Here is an 18,136-nt window from a genome sequence, read left to right as displayed (position 1 = left end):
TGGGAGGATGGGTTAGCCTGGTGGTGGGTATTGAGGAGGGCACGTTCTGTATGGAGCCCTGGGTGTTATGCACAAACAATGAATCATGGAACACTTCATCTAAAACTAATGATGTAATGTATGGGGATTAACATAAGAATAAAAATAAATAAATAAATAAATAACAAATGATAATATAATCTAACACGGTTTGTGCTCTGCTATGTAGACATTGCTTTGTGATTTGTAGGATAATTGCATACATTACTTCTAAATAAGTGTGCTTTATTCTGTGCCAAGAGTGCCTTACAACCTCCTCAACATGTGAAGAATATTTCAGAAAATGGACTTTGCTCTGGAATGCTCTGTGGGTAGTTGGTTAGTATGCTGAATATTTAGTAGCTGCTAATGAAGCTCCTATCAGCTTATCAGTGTCCAATTTTCTATTCTTGCATGGCATAATTCTATGAGAAATCATTGGAGACGCTAGAGCCCAGTAACTGCCCTTAAGAGATACCTAAATCCTCTCTGAAATAAAAGCTTCTCTGATTGATTTACAGCCATATTAAGACAAGCATACCATCTGTACATAATAACTTGAAAAAAGGAACTTGTACTAAATATTCAACATATCTTGTTCATAATTACTTTTGGGGGGCCAGATCTTATATTTATTAAATATTCCATTTGGGATATCATTTATTAACTGACAGTTTTCTTCTGCTTTAGATAATTTCTTTCTGACTTAGAGTAGCCTTTGACTTATAATGAGAAACCACTTTATTTATATACATAATTTTTCAATTTCATTCATATGAATATCATTTTGATAATGGCCCAGGAGCCCAACTTTGCTGTAAAACGTTGATTTAGCTTTTATTTCTTTTCTTTTTATTTTTCTGTTTTCAGTCCTTTATTCAATACACTTGCAGGAAGATTGATTTTGAATACAGTCATGATGTCAAAACAGTACAAATTATACCCTGCTGCCATCTGGAATGGTGAAAATAAAAGCTTTATTTATACTGTTTTCTTTAAGAAAAGAATAATAAATGCTTTTCCCCTCTTTAGGGACTGTATTCTGGAAAGAAATGGTTCTTGTTTCTAGCCTGATACTGTGGTTTATTCTGAAAGATAATGACTTGAAAACTCATTTCCTGATCAACAAGGTAGCAAATGCTCTAACCAGTAACCCCTCGGCCTTCTAACCACTGAGACACTGATCTGTCTCCTCTCCCAGACAAAGCTGTTTGGGATGGTCATTATTGGCCCCTTATTACAGTGGAGACCTCTGTGTGGCCTAAGGTCATAGGGTTGATATGCTGAGTCTACTGATGTCTAGTTCTCTGCTCTGTGTACTGTCTTTTGGTTTCTGCTCAGAACCAAAGTCCTGCCACTTATAGCCCTTCCTAGCTAATTAAACAGAAATTATAGAAGGGTTAATTTCCCTAGGGAAATTATTTGATATTTACCATCCTTTTTACTGGCCATGATACATGGCCGATTTACTTCTCTACCTGGAACCAATGCTAAACAAATGAGAAGCCAACTGATACACATCAAAAGGTGGATTTTCTTAAAAATGTAGGACTGTTTTTAAAATTATTATTATTACATTCCATGGAACTTTAGTCCTTTCTGCTTAAAAAAAATTTTAAAAAGGGATGGCTGGGTGACTCAGTTGGTTAAACATCTGCCTTTGGCTCAGGTCATGATCCCATGGTCCTGGGATGGAGTCCCACACTGGGCTCCTTGCTCAGTGGGGAGCCTGCTTCTCCCTCTGCCCCTACCCCCTGCTCATGCTCTCTCTCTCTTTTCTGACAAATAAATAAAATTTAAGAAAAAAAAAAAAAACCGACCAGCTATTCAAATTATTTTCGTTGTGCCTTCCATTATAGGTTGACTTTGATTAAGAGTTCTCTCACTGTTCATGATGAATATTTATTTAAAGGACAGCTATTGGCATAGAGGAATCATGATGAAGTAAAAATACACCAAATCTAGAGTTAAAAGATTTTTTTTTAATTTTTGCTGTAGGTATGATCTGGAACAAGTAATTTAATTTTGCTGAGTCTTTGTTTTGTGTTTGCAGAAGATGGTAATTATGATACACCTTTGCCTATCTCAGGGAACCCCAGTAAAGGCTCAAATGGTTTCAGTGTTTTCAGGCATTCACAGTAAAGCTTTTCTGTCCCAAATATTTAGAACTATTTTTTTTAGTTCGTTTTTGGGAACAAATCATATGACAATATGGATTTGTTTTATTTCCACTGTTGATTAATCAAAGAATGTAAAATCTCGTTCAAAGGGAGAAATGATGGCTTTTATGAGCTTTGAAAAGGTTACTTGACACAGATACTGCTTTCTGAATTCACTTGCATGTCTAGATAATCCTTCTGTTTTTTTTTTATGATTTGCATAGAATATTTCCCATTTACAGTTTATTGCTACAGCTTTTGTTATATCACTACTTGGAGTCACATGACTCTGTTCTGTTTAAATCTATTGTGGGAGCTTGGGATTGAGTAAGTGTATATATGCTAATATTTTATGAAATGCCAGACACTAGTCCCAGGCCGTGCTAGCCACATTTAATGCGTTATCTCATTCGGTCCTCCCATCTATGAGATGGGTCCTATTCTCACTACCAAGGAATCTAATTATTCTGCAGATACAAATAAATCACAACAGTGTAGAGATTCTCTAGATTACTTCATACCCAGCGCCTGCCCACAATTGGCACAACAGAGGCATCTCATGTATGTCTATAGAATGAAGGATGCCATCTATTGACTAACCAGTAGGTTCTTAAAACTAATAGTTCAAAACCTCTTTTTCTTTTAATTTAATGCAATTTTCATTAATATGAAAATATTTTATTATATGACAACCTGAACACCAACATATTTAAACTTTTCAAAAGAACTTTTACTTTTTCATAAGTATAAAAACATACTGGCCTTGTGTGGCATAGATTAGTACCGTTTCTTTAACAGGTAGAGATCCGATGCCTTTCAATACATTTAAAGACCTACCACTTTAATTAAGAAAATATTCATTATATGATCCATCTAACATTTGACTTTTCTAATTTAATGAAAACTTTCCTTAATCCCTTCATCCTTCAAAACAAAAACTAAACTTTAGAGCTTCTCTAAGATTACACTGTGAATGCCTAAAGGTTTAGGATATCTAACCATTGAGAAATTTTTGCTCCTGTCAATGAAAGATGACCCCAAGTGTTTGCCTCAACAGACAACTGAGTGATTTACTTGTTTTTTTTTTTTTTTAAGATTTTATTTACTTATTTGACAGAGAGAGAGACACAGTGAGAGAGGGAACACAAGCAGGGGGAGTGGGAGAGGGAGAAGCAGGCTTCCCGCGGAGCAGGGAGCCCGATGAGGGGCTCGATCCCAGGACCTGGAATCATGACCTGAGCCGAAGGCAGACGCTTAACAACTGAGCCACCCAGGCGCCCCGATTTACTTGGGTTTTATCATTAGTTTGAACATCAATAATTTCATTTTTCTAAAGATGACATAACAGAGCATAGATACACATTTTTTTGTATTCTTTTGAGTTTCATTGTGTTTACATGTAATGTTTTTGTTATGTGGTTGCAGTTTTGACTTGTAGGAATTTACAACCAGTATATGGAGGGAGCCTTTCTATAAAATTAGATAAAGCAGGCACTGAATTGTGTTTTTCCAATGCAATAACTGCACTAAATTATAAAAGGAATCAGGCATGAATTGCACATCTCAACCAATGAAAATTGTTTACTAATTAAATAAAACTTATGTCTATAAAAATAAATAGCCATTAATGACTATTTTTGTGAGTCTGTAAGTCTCATACTACTTAAGACACTATAAAAAATAGAAGTTATAAGATAGTCTTATGTCTTAGACTTAGACTTATAACCAAATTGGGAAGGCCACATATTTAGCCACAAAACCATTAAAGAATGATTAACTGTTTGCCATTCGCAATGATGTGGATGGAACTAGAGGGTATTATGCTAAGCAAAATAACTCAATCAGAGAAAGACAATTATCATATGATCTCACTGATATGTGGAATTTAAGAAACAGAACAGAGGATCATAGTGGAAGAGAGGAAAAAAAAAAATAAGATGAAACCAGAGAGGGAGACAAACCATAAAAGACTCCCAATCATAGGAAACCAACTGAGGGTTACTGGAGGGGAGGGGGGTGGAGTGATGGGGTAACTGGGTGATGGACATTAAGGAGGGTATGTGATGTAATGAGCACTGGGTATTATATAAGACTGATGAATCACTGACCTCTACCTATGAAACTAATAATTCATCATATGTTAATTAATTGAATTTAAATAAAATATGTTAAAAAAGAATGATTAACTGTTTAAATGAATGGCATTAAATAAATGCAGTAGGAATTCAGAGATGCCACATGAGTGAGTGCTGAAATGTTTGCCACAACTCCCTAAACATGTGTATTTGCAAATGTTTATTGTACACTGTCATGGGTACAAAGGAAATAACACAGAGCCCTGCCCTCCATGAGCTTATGAGTTCAAGTATACTCCTTAACTTATTAAGGGGTTGATTGATAACACCAGTTGAGGGCTTCAAACAAGGAGCCACTGAGAATTGTTTGGTATTCAGAAAAGTGATTCAGGGGGCTGAATTCTCTTAAGAAAAAAACTACTTATCTCTTCCTCCAGATTCTGATTTCGATTGCACTACCATTCTCATCAGAACTTCTACATTGTCCATAATATCTAAATGATCAGGTGTATTTGCCAAATCTTTTAATGCTACTTTTTTAAAAGCATACTCTTGATGTAATTGACATGATAAATTGGAAAAACGGCAAATAATCCCTCATTGAAAACTTCTTTAAATCATTTGGGACCAGAGTCAAAGCACCTGTCTATTTGAATTCATTCAGAGTCTCAGCAAGATTTGGCAAGATGAACTGCTTGGGCCACCTTGGCAGGAGGCTGTGGCTTTAGCAGGTAATTTAGTTTTGTGGTTTCCTATCAAGTAAGAAAGGTTCAGTATTTGCGGAATTGAAGCGCAAGTAAAAACATCATTAAAATTGTTTATGGATGAACAATGAAAGTAGTTTAACAGAGCAAATTATGCAAAAGCTTTTATTTGATCATTCACAGATATCTAAAGCATGACTCACTACAAAACAGTATCAGACTATTTCCCCATACCTTCCATTCAGGTCCTGGGTAGGTCAGGGGTTATTAACACAAGTTCTGCAGAAGTGGGAAGTTAACTCTGGAAAATGCTGACATTCATGTTTCCCTTTCCTTAATGGAACTGTACGTTTCATATCAGCATATTTCATTAAGACACCAAACAGATTCAAAGAATGTGCTATATTTCCAGGTCTATTATAGCTGCCATTCCAAACAAAATATGTACAGCTTCCATGATTCACTAAGCACAAGTATGTAGTAATCTGCCCTTTAATGGCCTCTCAAAATGACAGACCAAATGGCTTTGTGAAGGTCAAGTCTGATTTAAATTGTTGATGAATTAATAGCTAATTCTGCATGATTGAATATTAATATGGAACAGTGATAAGTAAGGCACTTTAAAGCTTAATGAGCACATTAATGAATAGGACAAAATGTTTTTCTTTTCACCTCATGTAAAAGTTTAAAGCTGCTAACATATTGACAATTTGTTAGTTTTTGATAGCTGCTTTTTTTCTGTAAAAGTTTATGTGGTTAAGATATAAAAGGTATTGATTTTTTTCCCCCAAGTTCCTGGTAGTACACATTTGATAGCTGTCAAAATTGATGTTATCAAATGGCCAAGACAGTTTTATATAAATCACTAATAAATGTAGAAGGTGAAAAAAAATTAACATCTTCTACACCCACTGAGATAAGCACTCCAATTAGAAATTTCATTATTTCTACAGTTCGTTTTATGTTGAATACTGAGTTTTATTGCCAAATACCTGACAAACTGGAAACAAGCCACAACTGCCAACGTATAAGAGTTCTGGCTATTTGAATCTGTTACATTGTGATGTTTCTCATGAAAATTTAATGAAGAAAGTACATTCAAAGAGATTCTGTGCAAAGGGGGGATGGATAGAATTTAATTACCCTTATTAAAAATAAGAAAGGAACACTCTTTACATCCACTGTCCGATTAGTATGCAAGAAAGATTATCTTTGTTGTGCACTTGTGTATATGGAAAGGGAGCTTTGGAGTGTTCTTTATGAGCCAAGAAGGAAAAAGAAAGGTCATGCAAATGTATTAGACTGCTTTGGGTAGGGCACAAGTCAATTTTGTCAGCTCTCCCCAAGATGAGGACTTCATTTCTTATAAATGGTTATTAATTCTAGATTTCTTTAGTAAGAGCCTTTAGTAAGTGGCAACAATCTTAAGTCTTTGACACTTGCCACTTGGTACTGAATATTGGCTTGGTTCTTCAGAGAGATGAACCTGTAGAAGAAAAGTAATGACTAGTAGGTCAGTGTTAATGTATGCTAATGTAACTAGTATTCAAAAGCCTGGGAGTAGATACAACGCCCTGGGAAACGCAGAATCCGTTCAAGGATCTCAAGGTGATTTTTTACTAACCTAAATTGGTAGCTTTAAATATGGAAAATAACAACAAAATCTAAGAGCTTTTTTAAAAACTCATTTCTAGGTAACTAAGCCAGTGTAGTTGACTTTGGAGCACTTGAATTATTTTTTTCCTTTGAAGCATTTCGTGTCAATAGCTGCCAAGTGAGATGTTTAATATGATGTGTATGGTACAATGGCTATTGATCTTTCTGCTTTTGTTTTTCTAGTAACAGTAGAACAATGCTATAGATGTAAATACATCATACTGATGAAACCTTTAAAGTCATAAAGAACAGCCTGATGAAATTCAAATGGAGTAGGTTATCAAAATTAGTCTAATTTGCAAAATGCTCTATTCCATTTGCAATTTTTAACTTTCCAACTTGGAGCCCTGAAATATCATCTTGAAATTTCATTCCTAACTATTGTTTTTGACACTTGTCCACCATAGACTTCTGCTTGGCTGATGATGTGTAAGCATTCAAATAAACAGATTGTATCCCTGCTTCCTCAAAACAGTCATATCTTTCAAGTTAAGTAAAATGTTGCTCATTGATGTGAACTATTTTTATAATATTTTATATTTATATAAATATATATATATTTTATATTTATAAATATATATTATATATAAAAATATAAAATTATATATATATTTTATATTTATATAAATATATTTATATTTATATTTATTTTTATTTTTTAGTCTCCAGCTGTAACTAGCTGGTGGGACAGGAAAATATTCTCTAGTGAATTGAGATGTCAAAGCCAACTTACCTTAGCTGCTTCTATTGGTCTTTCATAAATCTCCCTGCAGGAGAGCCAGGGTCCACACTTTTCCCTGTTCTCTTAGCCCCACAGTTTCTCTTACAATATTCTGGAGTTGTTGTTGAGGGAAACCTTCCCTTTATTGGGAGCTTTTTTCTTTGGTAATATTTTAACCTTCATTCATTCAAAATCTCTCTCTATAGTCCTGAGCTATTTCTCTGATCAACTCTTACCAGAAGTAGTTTTCCACTATATGTAGTATAAAAACTTTTTTTTTCCAGTTTTTAATCACTAGGATATATTTATATTTAACCTTGGGAATCATTGGAGGTTCTATCCAAAGTTGAGTAATCCAGGGGCTCCAGGGTGGCTCAGTTGGTTAAGGGTCTGACTCTTGATTTTGGCTCAGGTCGTGGTCTCAGGGTTGTGAGATCAAGCCCTGCATCAGGCTCACATGCTGGGTGTGGAACGTGCTTAAGATTCTCTCTCTCTGTCTGTGTCTTTCTCAAAAAAAAAAAAAAAGTTAAAGAAAAAAAAAAGTCAAGTAATCCAGACTAGTTTGATGGCAAGGGATTTGGATACAAATGAGACATGGAAGAACTCAAGGGGTAGGGAGATACACTGATGATAATAAGTATAAGAAAATAGATTTTAGTTACTATACAATAGCTGTGAGGAGGAAAATATTAAATATATTTGAGAGGCTTTTTATTACAAAGAAGGTGATTTTGGCTGCATGGCTTTTCAGAGACAGAGTACTTAATGAACATGATTTGTCTGGGGAACGGTTAAGAATTACAGTGTGAGAAGAATAAACTTTCCTCTGGGGGTATCATCCATGAGAGGCTGAGAAAAATGGGGCCTGATTTAAAAGGATTTTGCTAGCTAGATTTAGGAGATTGAGTTTATCCTGTAGTGATAGAAGGGACGCAGTAGAGAACACATAGATCTGACTGACAACACAGTGGAAGCATCAAAATGGAGGCTTTTCCCTAGAAATTATAACCCAGTCTTCAGCAAAACTCATAGGATCATACCAGAAATTTCAGGCTACAGCCAAGGAAAAGTGAGGTGCTGTATCTGGTGAGTCGTAATTTTTTTTTTTTTTCTCACTGGTGTTTGTGCTTTTGAGTAATTTTGGAATTGGAGGCTCATGAAAATTAATCAGAGGTAATGAAGGAGGGTTGATTAAATTAATGCCAGACCCCATGAGAATTTGAAACGTTTCCTAATGGTTTTCAAACAAACAGCCAAGTTCTAATTTAGATAATCATCACCCATATAACTCAAATTCCTTCAAATTCTAAAATTCTTCAAGATAGAATATGCCTTTCTAATGTTGACTGGAAGAGCTGGTAATGCAAGTTAGTCATGTGGATCATCATGTTTAGGGGATTTAAGAGGACTTTAATTTTGCAAGATCTAAGATCTGGGACTTTTTTTGGTAAAGATTTATTTATTTGACAGAGAGAGCGCACAAGCAGAGGGAGTGGGAGAGGGAGAAGCAGGCTTCCCGCCGAGCAGGGAGCCCGACGTGGGGCTCAATCCCAGGACCCTGGGACCATGACCTGAGCCAAAGGCAGATGCTTAACGACTGAGCCACCCAGGCGCCCTGATCTGGGACAATTTTGATATAGGTTAGGGAGTAGTGAACTTTGGATGAGCTGAGGATTCAAAATTTAGGAATTTCAGCTCTTAGTGACTGAAAATGGTGTAGGCCTTTGGAATAGAGGAAAATACTCTCTTACTCTGAGGAGTATACTTCCACTTGTTCTTAAAGGCCCACTTCAGAGCCTCCTTTGGTACTCACTGACCTCCTCAGGCACACATTGTATAATTTCTTTTCCCTCCATCATGCCGGAGAACTAGATGCATTTTTTCATCATGGTCTTTATCACATGTGTCTTAGCTCTTTGTTAGGTTATTGGTCTCTTATACAGCAGGTGCATTCTTCTGGCCAGGAACAACATTGTGACATCCTAATCTGATAGCGCAATGTTGCTGGGTTTGTATTACCTTCTCAACAAATGCGGAGTAAGGTAAGGGGGAAGATTAGTGGGCAATAGCTCTTGAATCTTGAGCGTCTGACTTTTTTTTTTTTTTTTTAAAGATTTTATCCATTTATTCATGAGGGACAGAGAGAGGCAGAGGGAGAAGCAGGCTCCCAAGGAGCAGGGAGCCCGATGCGGGGCTCGATCCCGGGACCCCGAGATCATGACCTGAGCCGGAGGCAGACGCTCAACCATCTGAGCCACCCAGGCGCCGTTGAGCGTCTGACTTGTTAACATAATGTCTGTATCACCTTTTGTCTTGCAGAGGATCAAATTCCTAGGGGCTTCCCTACCATTGACATGGGCCCACAGTTGAAGGTGGTCGAGCGGACGCGCACTGCCACCATGCTTTGTGCAGCCAGTGGGAATCCAGATCCAGAAATAACTTGGTTTAAAGATTTCTTACCCGTCGACACAAGCAACAACAACGGCCGTATTAAGCAGTTACGATCAGGTAGGGTCTTGTTACTGTTTCCACTAACTCTTAGAGACTTTTTTTTAGCTTTCTCTCTCTTTATTTTTATTTTTATTTTATTTTAATTTTTAGGTATTGATTTTTCTCCCTCTTCTCTTTCTCTGTTATTTAATGTGTTGTCCATGTTTGTGATGTCATAGCCTGTTTCAGAGTCTGTCTTTCTCTCTCTGTGTTTTGCAGCTTCTGTTTAATCCTCATTGCTCACTGCTGTGACTGTATTTTTGATAATTCTTTAATTTACTGCTTTTCTGCAGTATTTGATGGATCCATTTTCTCCTCTTTCTTTCTTCTTTCTCTGTTTTCTTTTGGAACAAATTTATTTCAACATTGGACTTCATTCAGAACTTGCAAGGAGGTCCAATGGTTGTATCCATTAAAAACCAAAAGATTCATATTAAACACTAAATTGATTCAGTTTTATTAAAGTGTGTTTTCTCTGTCTTTTCTGCATTTGAACTCATCAAAGTACCAAAGTTTAGTAAGTTTGGTCACATCTGCTTTCTTTTCACTAATACATAAACCACAGAAATGTTATCTCCTGAGTAACCAGATGTATTTTGCAAAAGTCCTTTACCAAGTACCAATGAAAGGAGGGGATTTTGATTAATTTTATTTTTATATTATTGTGAGTGAGCATTTTCTACACATAAGCCACAGTAGTGTGCGCCCACAGTAAAGAGTTTTGAACCCTCCAGTGACTGGATCTACAGAAGTCTGCTTTTGGTGTAGACTCCAGCTTTTGCTGCTTTCTCCTCTCTCTCCCTGCTGCCCTTTTGTCCCTTTCCCATCCCCATCCCAAGTTCATTCCTTTGCTCTCTTTAGATTAAAAATAGAGGTAATTCTAAATTTCTTAAATTTTAGAGCCTGTCCCTAGGTGATTTCCCTGGGACATGTAGTAATAAGCGGTTTACTTTGACGTTGGGAGTAATATGGATATAGAATTCTAAGTTGTTTAACTTAACTGCCTGTCTTCCCAGAATTCTCAGCTTTTGACCTGTCCTGTGATGTTAAAGCGTCTTGTTAACTGCCTCTTTTGCTTGTTGTCAGCAGAATTGTGTAGATTAGCATTCTGTTATTGTAAATAAAGAATTAATTATTCACATGTAACATAGATGATTTAGTATATAAAGCTTTAACTCTGAAAAATTTGTACCAAATTATAAGGAATATAATAATATTTTTATGCTGTCTTTCTTCTCTCCGTATTTAAATCTCCAGAATCTATTGGTAAGTGCTTAGTTCTGAAGCGCACTTCACCCCCACTAATTTCCATATCCAGAATATTATTATTATTATTTTTATTATTATTAATAAAATGCATGGCATGCATTTTACTAACTGTCAGTGTAGACACCAGATCTTGGTAGTGGCGCGCACACGCACACATCCACAGAACTGTTATTGTAAGAACACTGTCTAGAAAAATAAAATAGTACACAAGTTGTATCACACAAATGTAGCATAGTGAGAAGCATAAGATATTCAATCAACAGTGTTTGTTTCTAGTCAGTCATTAGTATTTCCTACAACAGTATATATATATGCGTATCTATATATATACTTAAATAGATTAGCCAGTATTTTTCCTAAACTATGTCTTTAAAAAGTATTGTTTAGTTTTTATTTATTTTTTTAAGAATATGAGGCATATAAGATATGATTCTAACCCGATATGACCCCAGATCTAAGAACTCAGTTGCTTCTCTGAGAAGGCAGCGATGCCTTTTGTGGTCTTTGCCCTCTGTGGTATAATGCAACTTGCTTTTGTAATCTGATAATACTATCTAATATATTCCTGTTTTACCAGTATAGTAATTCAAGTTTCTTTTAAGACCTTATTTAATTCTGTAAATCTAATTTAATTCTTCTCCCCAGCCCTAGCCTCCTCCTTCTCGTACTAATGCTTCTTCTTTCTAATCTTATTTGCATTCATATTATCCACCCAGGTGGTACACCAATAAGAGGTAAGAGTGCTGAACTAACGTTCACAGAATGATCTTGCTCATTCTTTCTGTCCTCTCATCACTCCCATCTTTGTCCTGTTTTCAACATCATTCCAATAATATGTCCATCAACTTTATTTTTTCCCTTTGTACTGTTTGGTTATGATCAGTGACTCTCATATTGTGAGTTTTCCTTTTCTTTTCCTTTTCTCTTTGTTTTGTTCATTTCTTTCTTTATGGAAATGATTATTTAAGTTGTGATATGCTTCAAAGAAAGCATATCCAGGTCTCTAGACCACAGACCAGTCACAGCGTACCATCTGTCCCTCTTTTTTTCCTTTTCTTCTTCTTCCTTTTTCCTTTTTTTCTTTTTTTTTCTTCTTTTTCCTTTTTTTTTTTTTTTTTTGTCCAACTGGAGAAAAAAAAAAAGATCATTTTTTTCTTCCTTAGCTGTTCTTGTTCTGGACCAAAGCCAAGATGGTCTGGAGAACAGTGGCAGACATGCAGAAGACAGCCTGGAACATCTGCTTTTTGTCTTTATCTTTCAAAAGGTTTTTGCTTTTGTTTTTCAATTCTTTTTTCTCTTACTGTCTTAAAAGTCAAAGAATGACTCCCCTTTCCACCTGATCCCACTCGCCTACGACCTGACAGCAATGTTTTTTCCCCCCACTTCTTTTTTTCTTGGATTACTCGCCTCTGGATTTTTGGATCTTCTGTCCTTCAGGCTATGGAAACAAAAGGTGCTCAGTATTCTTGGTGGTATGTGATATTGCTGGTTTTTCATACTTTGACTCAGTGTTCATTTCTTTTAGAATTCTTGTTTTGTATTTTTCTTGGGGCTTTGTGACACCACACTGCTAATCCCACTGGTGGATTTTGATGGGTGTCTTAGGGGATCCGCCTCGAGGTCCTCAAGCAGTGGTTGGTTGGCTCTTTCTCGCTGGCATAGGCCGTGCTTTTTAACTTTTTTAAAACCTTCTAATTCAACTGCTCTTTGTTTTTCAGCAAATGTAATAAATGATTGTAAGTCGTGGCAAACTGTCTTTCTTTTCTTCAAAATCTGCGTGTCTTAAGGGAGTTTTCTTTCTTTAAGTAATATTTTCATAATATATAATGACTAATTTTAATTTTTTGCTTTGTGCAGCCTTTTTGTACTTGCTGCGTATTTTTGCCTTTCTTCAGCAGAAGACTTTCTTGAAAACCCGGCCTGGTTTTTTTTGAGCGTACCTATCTTTTGCGCCACTTTTGGTACCACAAAATGGAACAAAACAAAACAAAACCAAAAATTAATCTTTTGTTTGATTTAAAAGCCATACTTCCTTGAAGCAGTCTCACCCATCTTCATTTTATTAGTCTAGGAAATGAGAATATTAATTATGACTAGAAGTCTTGCTTGGGAAAAGAGATAATTGTTTTCTTATGCTAGCATTGATGATGTAAAGAAAAATAATCTGTATATGTTTTTCTCATCGCATCATTTTCTGTCTGTGCACCTTAGCGAGAGATTGAATCGACGTTGAGCGGACCTTCGCTTTGCAGGGCTTTTCATATTGTTAAGAGGTTTAGCTTTCTGCTCTGAGAAAGCCTTCTCTGACCATCTCTTTGGCACTATATTTTATATCCATACAGGCGCCCTTCAGATCGAACAGAGCGAAGAATCTGACCAAGGAAAATATGAGTGTGTTGCCACCAACAGCGCGGGCACTCGCTATTCTGCCCCTGCCAATTTATATGTCAGAGGTAGGAATGACGTCACCCTGGCATCGCTTCCTCATTAAGACTCAGGGGGAGTTGAGAGACCCACAAGATCTGTGTTGTTATGTCAGTAGGTACCAAGCTGATACGCTAGTAATTACAGTAGCTGAAGCATTTTAGTACATAGAGAATTAAAGATCTTAACCCTATTGTTAAAAAAAAAAATGACGACTTTTGAGTTAAACCTATCCTGAGGCTTGAAGTTTGTAAGTATATTTGCATTTTTACATCTCAATTTCTACTTTTACTGCATTGATTGAACTATGCTTGGCATTTGTTTGAAGTTCTCTTCTTTTCCTTCTTTTTTTCCGTTGCTGTTTCTCTTCTGTTTCCTTATCAAACCCTGAAATAATTGCTTGGTGTGCTACTAATCAGTTTTCTGTGCAACTCCAAGCATAAAAGCGTTTATGTCTTCAAGACCTCTGCTGCAGAGCTGTAAGGATAAAGCTGCTAACTTAAAAAGAAACAAAAAAACAAACAAAAAGAAAAGGTGCTCCATGCAAATAGCGCAATTATATTTCCTTTCTTTTTATACTTTTTAAAATTTATGAACAGGTGGTTTTATGTATGTGCATATGTCTATGCATATATTTGCACACATTTTAAAAAGTTATTAATATTCTGAAAAGTTTAATTTTCAATTGCCCTGGAACCCTGATTGTATTTTTAACAATCTTAGTTGTCCTTGGGACAAGAATTGACTTATAAGGTTACATTCATATTTTCTCATAAAGTAATATAAATGGTTACATTTTGAGCTTATGAATGGCTCTGCCTTTCATTTCAATTAGAAAGAAGTATTTCTTCTTCCCCAGAGTTTTCCAAAGCTGGTTCCTATAGCTTTTTGTTCAATGGAAATGCTCTTATTCCTGGTCTACGTGTCTGTGAATAACCACAAAAGGCATGGGTGGGGGTGGGAATAGATTAAAGACTGCAAGGGCTTTAAATTACAATAAGATGGGTTTCCTTAGGAAAATACCTAGCTTGATTTTGAAATTTTTATTTGAGATAATTTTGTTTCTGTGGGGATGTTTTCCTCTCCTATCTTTCTCTAGAGTCCGGGGTGGGAGAATATGAAGAAACCATTTCTTCTCCAAATTCCTTGAAAGCCCCTTGATCTTTTTTCTTACAATGGTGACCTCCTTTGCTGCATGAGGCATGTGAACCTTCTTTAATGGAAAAATTTCAAAATGATGCTAGCTATTGTTTCTAATACCGTATTAGTCCATGAGGTGTTGTAACGTTTTCAGCTGAGGTAGGAAGGATTAACTAGAGCAAATAAAGATATTCAAGTAGCAGTTGAAAGCCTTGATATGGCCTTTTTACTCTCTCTGTGTTTCCCTTGTTTTTCTCCTTTCCTCATTTCATTGTGTTCTGCATCAAACCCCCTACATCCCTCAGAGCTGCGAGAAGGTTGGTGTGTTTTTTACTTTTTACCCACCTTACAAAACTCTTAATTAAACCAATAACAAAGAATACAAATGAAATGAATGTAGCTGCATTGTGGTCTTCTTTTGGTTAATGGTATGTTTCAGCAGAGAATGCCCTGGCCCTGGCTTCCAGTGCTTGCTGGTGGTATCTAACCGTGGTGCATGATGGGCGAGAATGTACCTGGGTGCATGGTAACTGGTAACACTTAACTCTCTCAGGTCCCATGAACTCGGTCAGTGTTCCTGCTTTCCTTCCTGCTCCACTCTTCCCATCTCCTGCCTCACCTTAGTTTTTGTCTTACAAGGATGCCTGCTGCCCATAGAATGACTTTTTGTAGTTGTTCTCCTAATCCCAAGCATGAAGACTAAACTCTCCTCTATTTTCTTGATATGTTCTTTGACACCGTAGAGCCTCCCGTGGCTCCTGCTTGCTTTGTGTAACCTGTGAATTGGCTGCAGGAGGCATGCTTAGCTCTCTCTTCTCTGCCTGTCATTCACCCCTGAGGCCATCACAGCAAGCCCTCTCGAATCAGCAGAGGTTTATCTCAACCTAATGACAGCCAAAAAGTTTACAGACAGAATTATTTACTTATCATTTTCTTGGGGTTATGAGGTTGTTTGTTTATTGACTTATTTAGAATTTAAAAAATCACTGTATTATCCATATTTAAGGTATGCTCCTAATGATTACCTCCTGATCTAAAATACTCCTGGTGTAATGTTTTGCCAATAAGAGCCCAAGATGAAGCCTATTTGTCTCTTGCCCTCTCCTTGTCCAAGACACATGTCTTAAGCACACATAAACATGCAGATTATCTGAAGCAGGAACACTGAACTGTAATTGCTTGGTAATTTTTTCTGTGTTGCATTGCTTTAATATGACCTCTTCTCTCAATATCATGTTTCATTGTATGTTTTAGACCCAGTGTCCTTCCAATTGAACATAGGCATAAAAAGCCTCTTACCCGATTTTGTTACCATCATCTATATCGTTTTACCTTAGATATGAACTGAGTGGAATCTTGAATGTGAAATACCCAGCTCCCCTCCTGAATTTGCAATCCTTGCCTTTGACAACGTAGCTTAATCTAATGTATTCCTTCTTTGAGCCCTATCATCCCTTAAATCCCTGTTTCAGTCACTGTATTTTACCGCCTCCCTTTATGTTAGTGCCGTTACCTTGTTATTTCTTCTTTTGTCATTGTTGTCTTGGAGTCCAGCCATTTCCCCATTGTCCCAAGCATGGGCCTTGAGACTTCATCTTGTGCATGCCTTGCATGACCCAATCCAGTATCTCTACTGGCACTGGCTTTGTTTCTTCTTCTGTGAGCATAAATTGGTATGTGTATATATTTCTGTGTCTGTTCCAGTGTTAGTGGAGGTCTTGAGGCTGCATCCACTCTGAGTCTGAAAGCAAATAAATTGCACTTTCGTGTCCTCTAGATGATGTTTTCCAGGGTTGGGATGTGACAGTGTGGTCCCACACATACATTCACATCAACTGGAAGTGCACAGCACTGAAGTTGGTTTTGATACTCAACTTAAACCTGCTGGTGACCTTCCAGCCCCCTTTTCTGCACACACATGCATGCATAAGATCTTTGCTATATGCATGCATGTATGTGTTTTTGTGTTTATCTTATGCATGATTTTTGTGTATTGTTAGTTTGTAGATAGTTTTTTTGTTTTGTTTGTTTTGTTTTGTGGGGCCCTTGTAGGTCTGAATCAACTTTTGTATGAATGTGTCTAAGATATCAATGACTAAACTAAATACTTTTTTCTGTGTATACACATACCATACTTGTATGGTCTGTATTATCCACAGTTTTTCTTTGTTTTGTTTTTGGAAAATCCACAATATGTTTCAATTGTTTAATTGTGTTTGTACAGTGCATGTCATATGTTTAACAAGCCACTTTATCTTGCCTTTTATTTTATCATTTTCCCTTGTGTTTTGTTCCAGTTCGCCGTGTCCCACCAAGATTCTCTATCCCACCTACTAATCATGAAATCATGCCAGGTGGAAGTGTTAATATCACCTGTGTGGCCGTGGGGTCACCAATGCCTTATGTGAAGTGGATGTTGGGGGCAGAAGATCTGACACCGGAAGATGATATGCCAATAGGAAGAAATGTACTAGAACTGAATGATGTGAGACAGTCAGCAAATTACACCTGTGTGGCTATGTCAACACTGGGTGTCATTGAAGCAATAGCACAGATCACTGTCAAAGGTACGCTTAATGGTTTTTGCTTTGAGGGTCTGGGTACATTCAAGTCTCCTGACTAATGTCCCTACAAAGTCTACCCTTGGAGTTCTAAAATGAATCAATTCATCTGAGTTCAGTTTTCAAAGTCTAATCGTATCTATGGTATTGTTTAAAATCACGTATCTAGGTAGGGAGATTCTTAAAAGGACTGATAGCCTAAGTAATGATAATCATCAATATATTTAACAATCCGCTGGGCCGGAGCAGTAACCAGGCAGATTGAGAAACATTAGACACTGTCAACCATTATGATAGAACTGATGCAAACAGGTTTCATATTAACCCAGAACTCTGGTGAGAGTGCATGATAGAAAAATACAAGTAAGTATTAATAAATGCTCAAATCCATGAAGACAAAAGAAAAAGAGAATTAAATCAACATGATCTAATAATAGATGTTTTAAAATTTTGATGGGTCTTACCATTAAAAATCAAACTGTAAGTGGCATTATATTCTATTTTAACTTTAACTCTTATCTTCAATACATGAAGTGCTCAAAAAATACTATTTTATTTAAGTGCACTAAATGTAACCGAAGTTACAAATTTCACGAATATTTTTAAAACAAAAGTAAGTGTGTGGGGTACCAATTGTTTTTATAAGTGTTTATAGAATTCTTGAATGCTTCTGTAAAAACGATCAGACTGAGGATGACTCTAGGTTCTTGCAAATGTCTGGAACTACTGCAAAAATGAACACAAATTATCTTTGCTTTCCAGGAAGTATGATCCTAAAAAATGTAACACACATGTTGTAATTGGTGTCATATCCCCTACCAAGCATATATATCAAATATATGCAATTAAAAAGCAATAATGTGACATGAGAACAAAAGTACATGCCATTGTCAACATTTTAGTCATTTAAAATAGTAAT

At 36.4% G+C, this 18,136-nt stretch overlaps 1 protein-coding gene across 4 annotated transcripts in view; it reads left to right on the top strand.

Moving 5' to 3' along the window:
• PTPRD (protein tyrosine phosphatase receptor type D) overlaps nt 1-18,136 on the top strand; it is a 434,932-nt gene that overhangs the window by 275,795 nt on the left and 141,001 nt on the right. For all 4 annotated transcript variants that reach the window (XM_081802975.1, XM_081802978.1, XM_081802976.1 and 1 more), the window contains 3 exons: nt 9,653-9,841; nt 13,435-13,545; nt 16,954-17,223. In XM_081802975.1, coding sequence (XP_081659101.1) covers nt 9,653-9,841; nt 13,435-13,545; nt 16,954-17,223 — 570 coding nt within the window. The remainder of the gene's footprint in view (nt 1-9,652; nt 9,842-13,434; nt 13,546-16,953; nt 17,224-18,136) is intronic.

The sequence above is a fragment of the Leptonychotes weddellii genome, chromosome 14, assembly GCF_054177405.1.
Source record: "Leptonychotes weddellii isolate Sample4059 chromosome 14, ASM5417740v2, whole genome shotgun sequence".
NCBI classification, from domain to species: Eukaryota; Metazoa; Chordata; class Mammalia; order Carnivora; family Phocidae; genus Leptonychotes; species Leptonychotes weddellii.
Note: the sequence above shows the minus strand (reverse complement) of the source record. Positions and strands in the feature narration are given on the sequence as shown.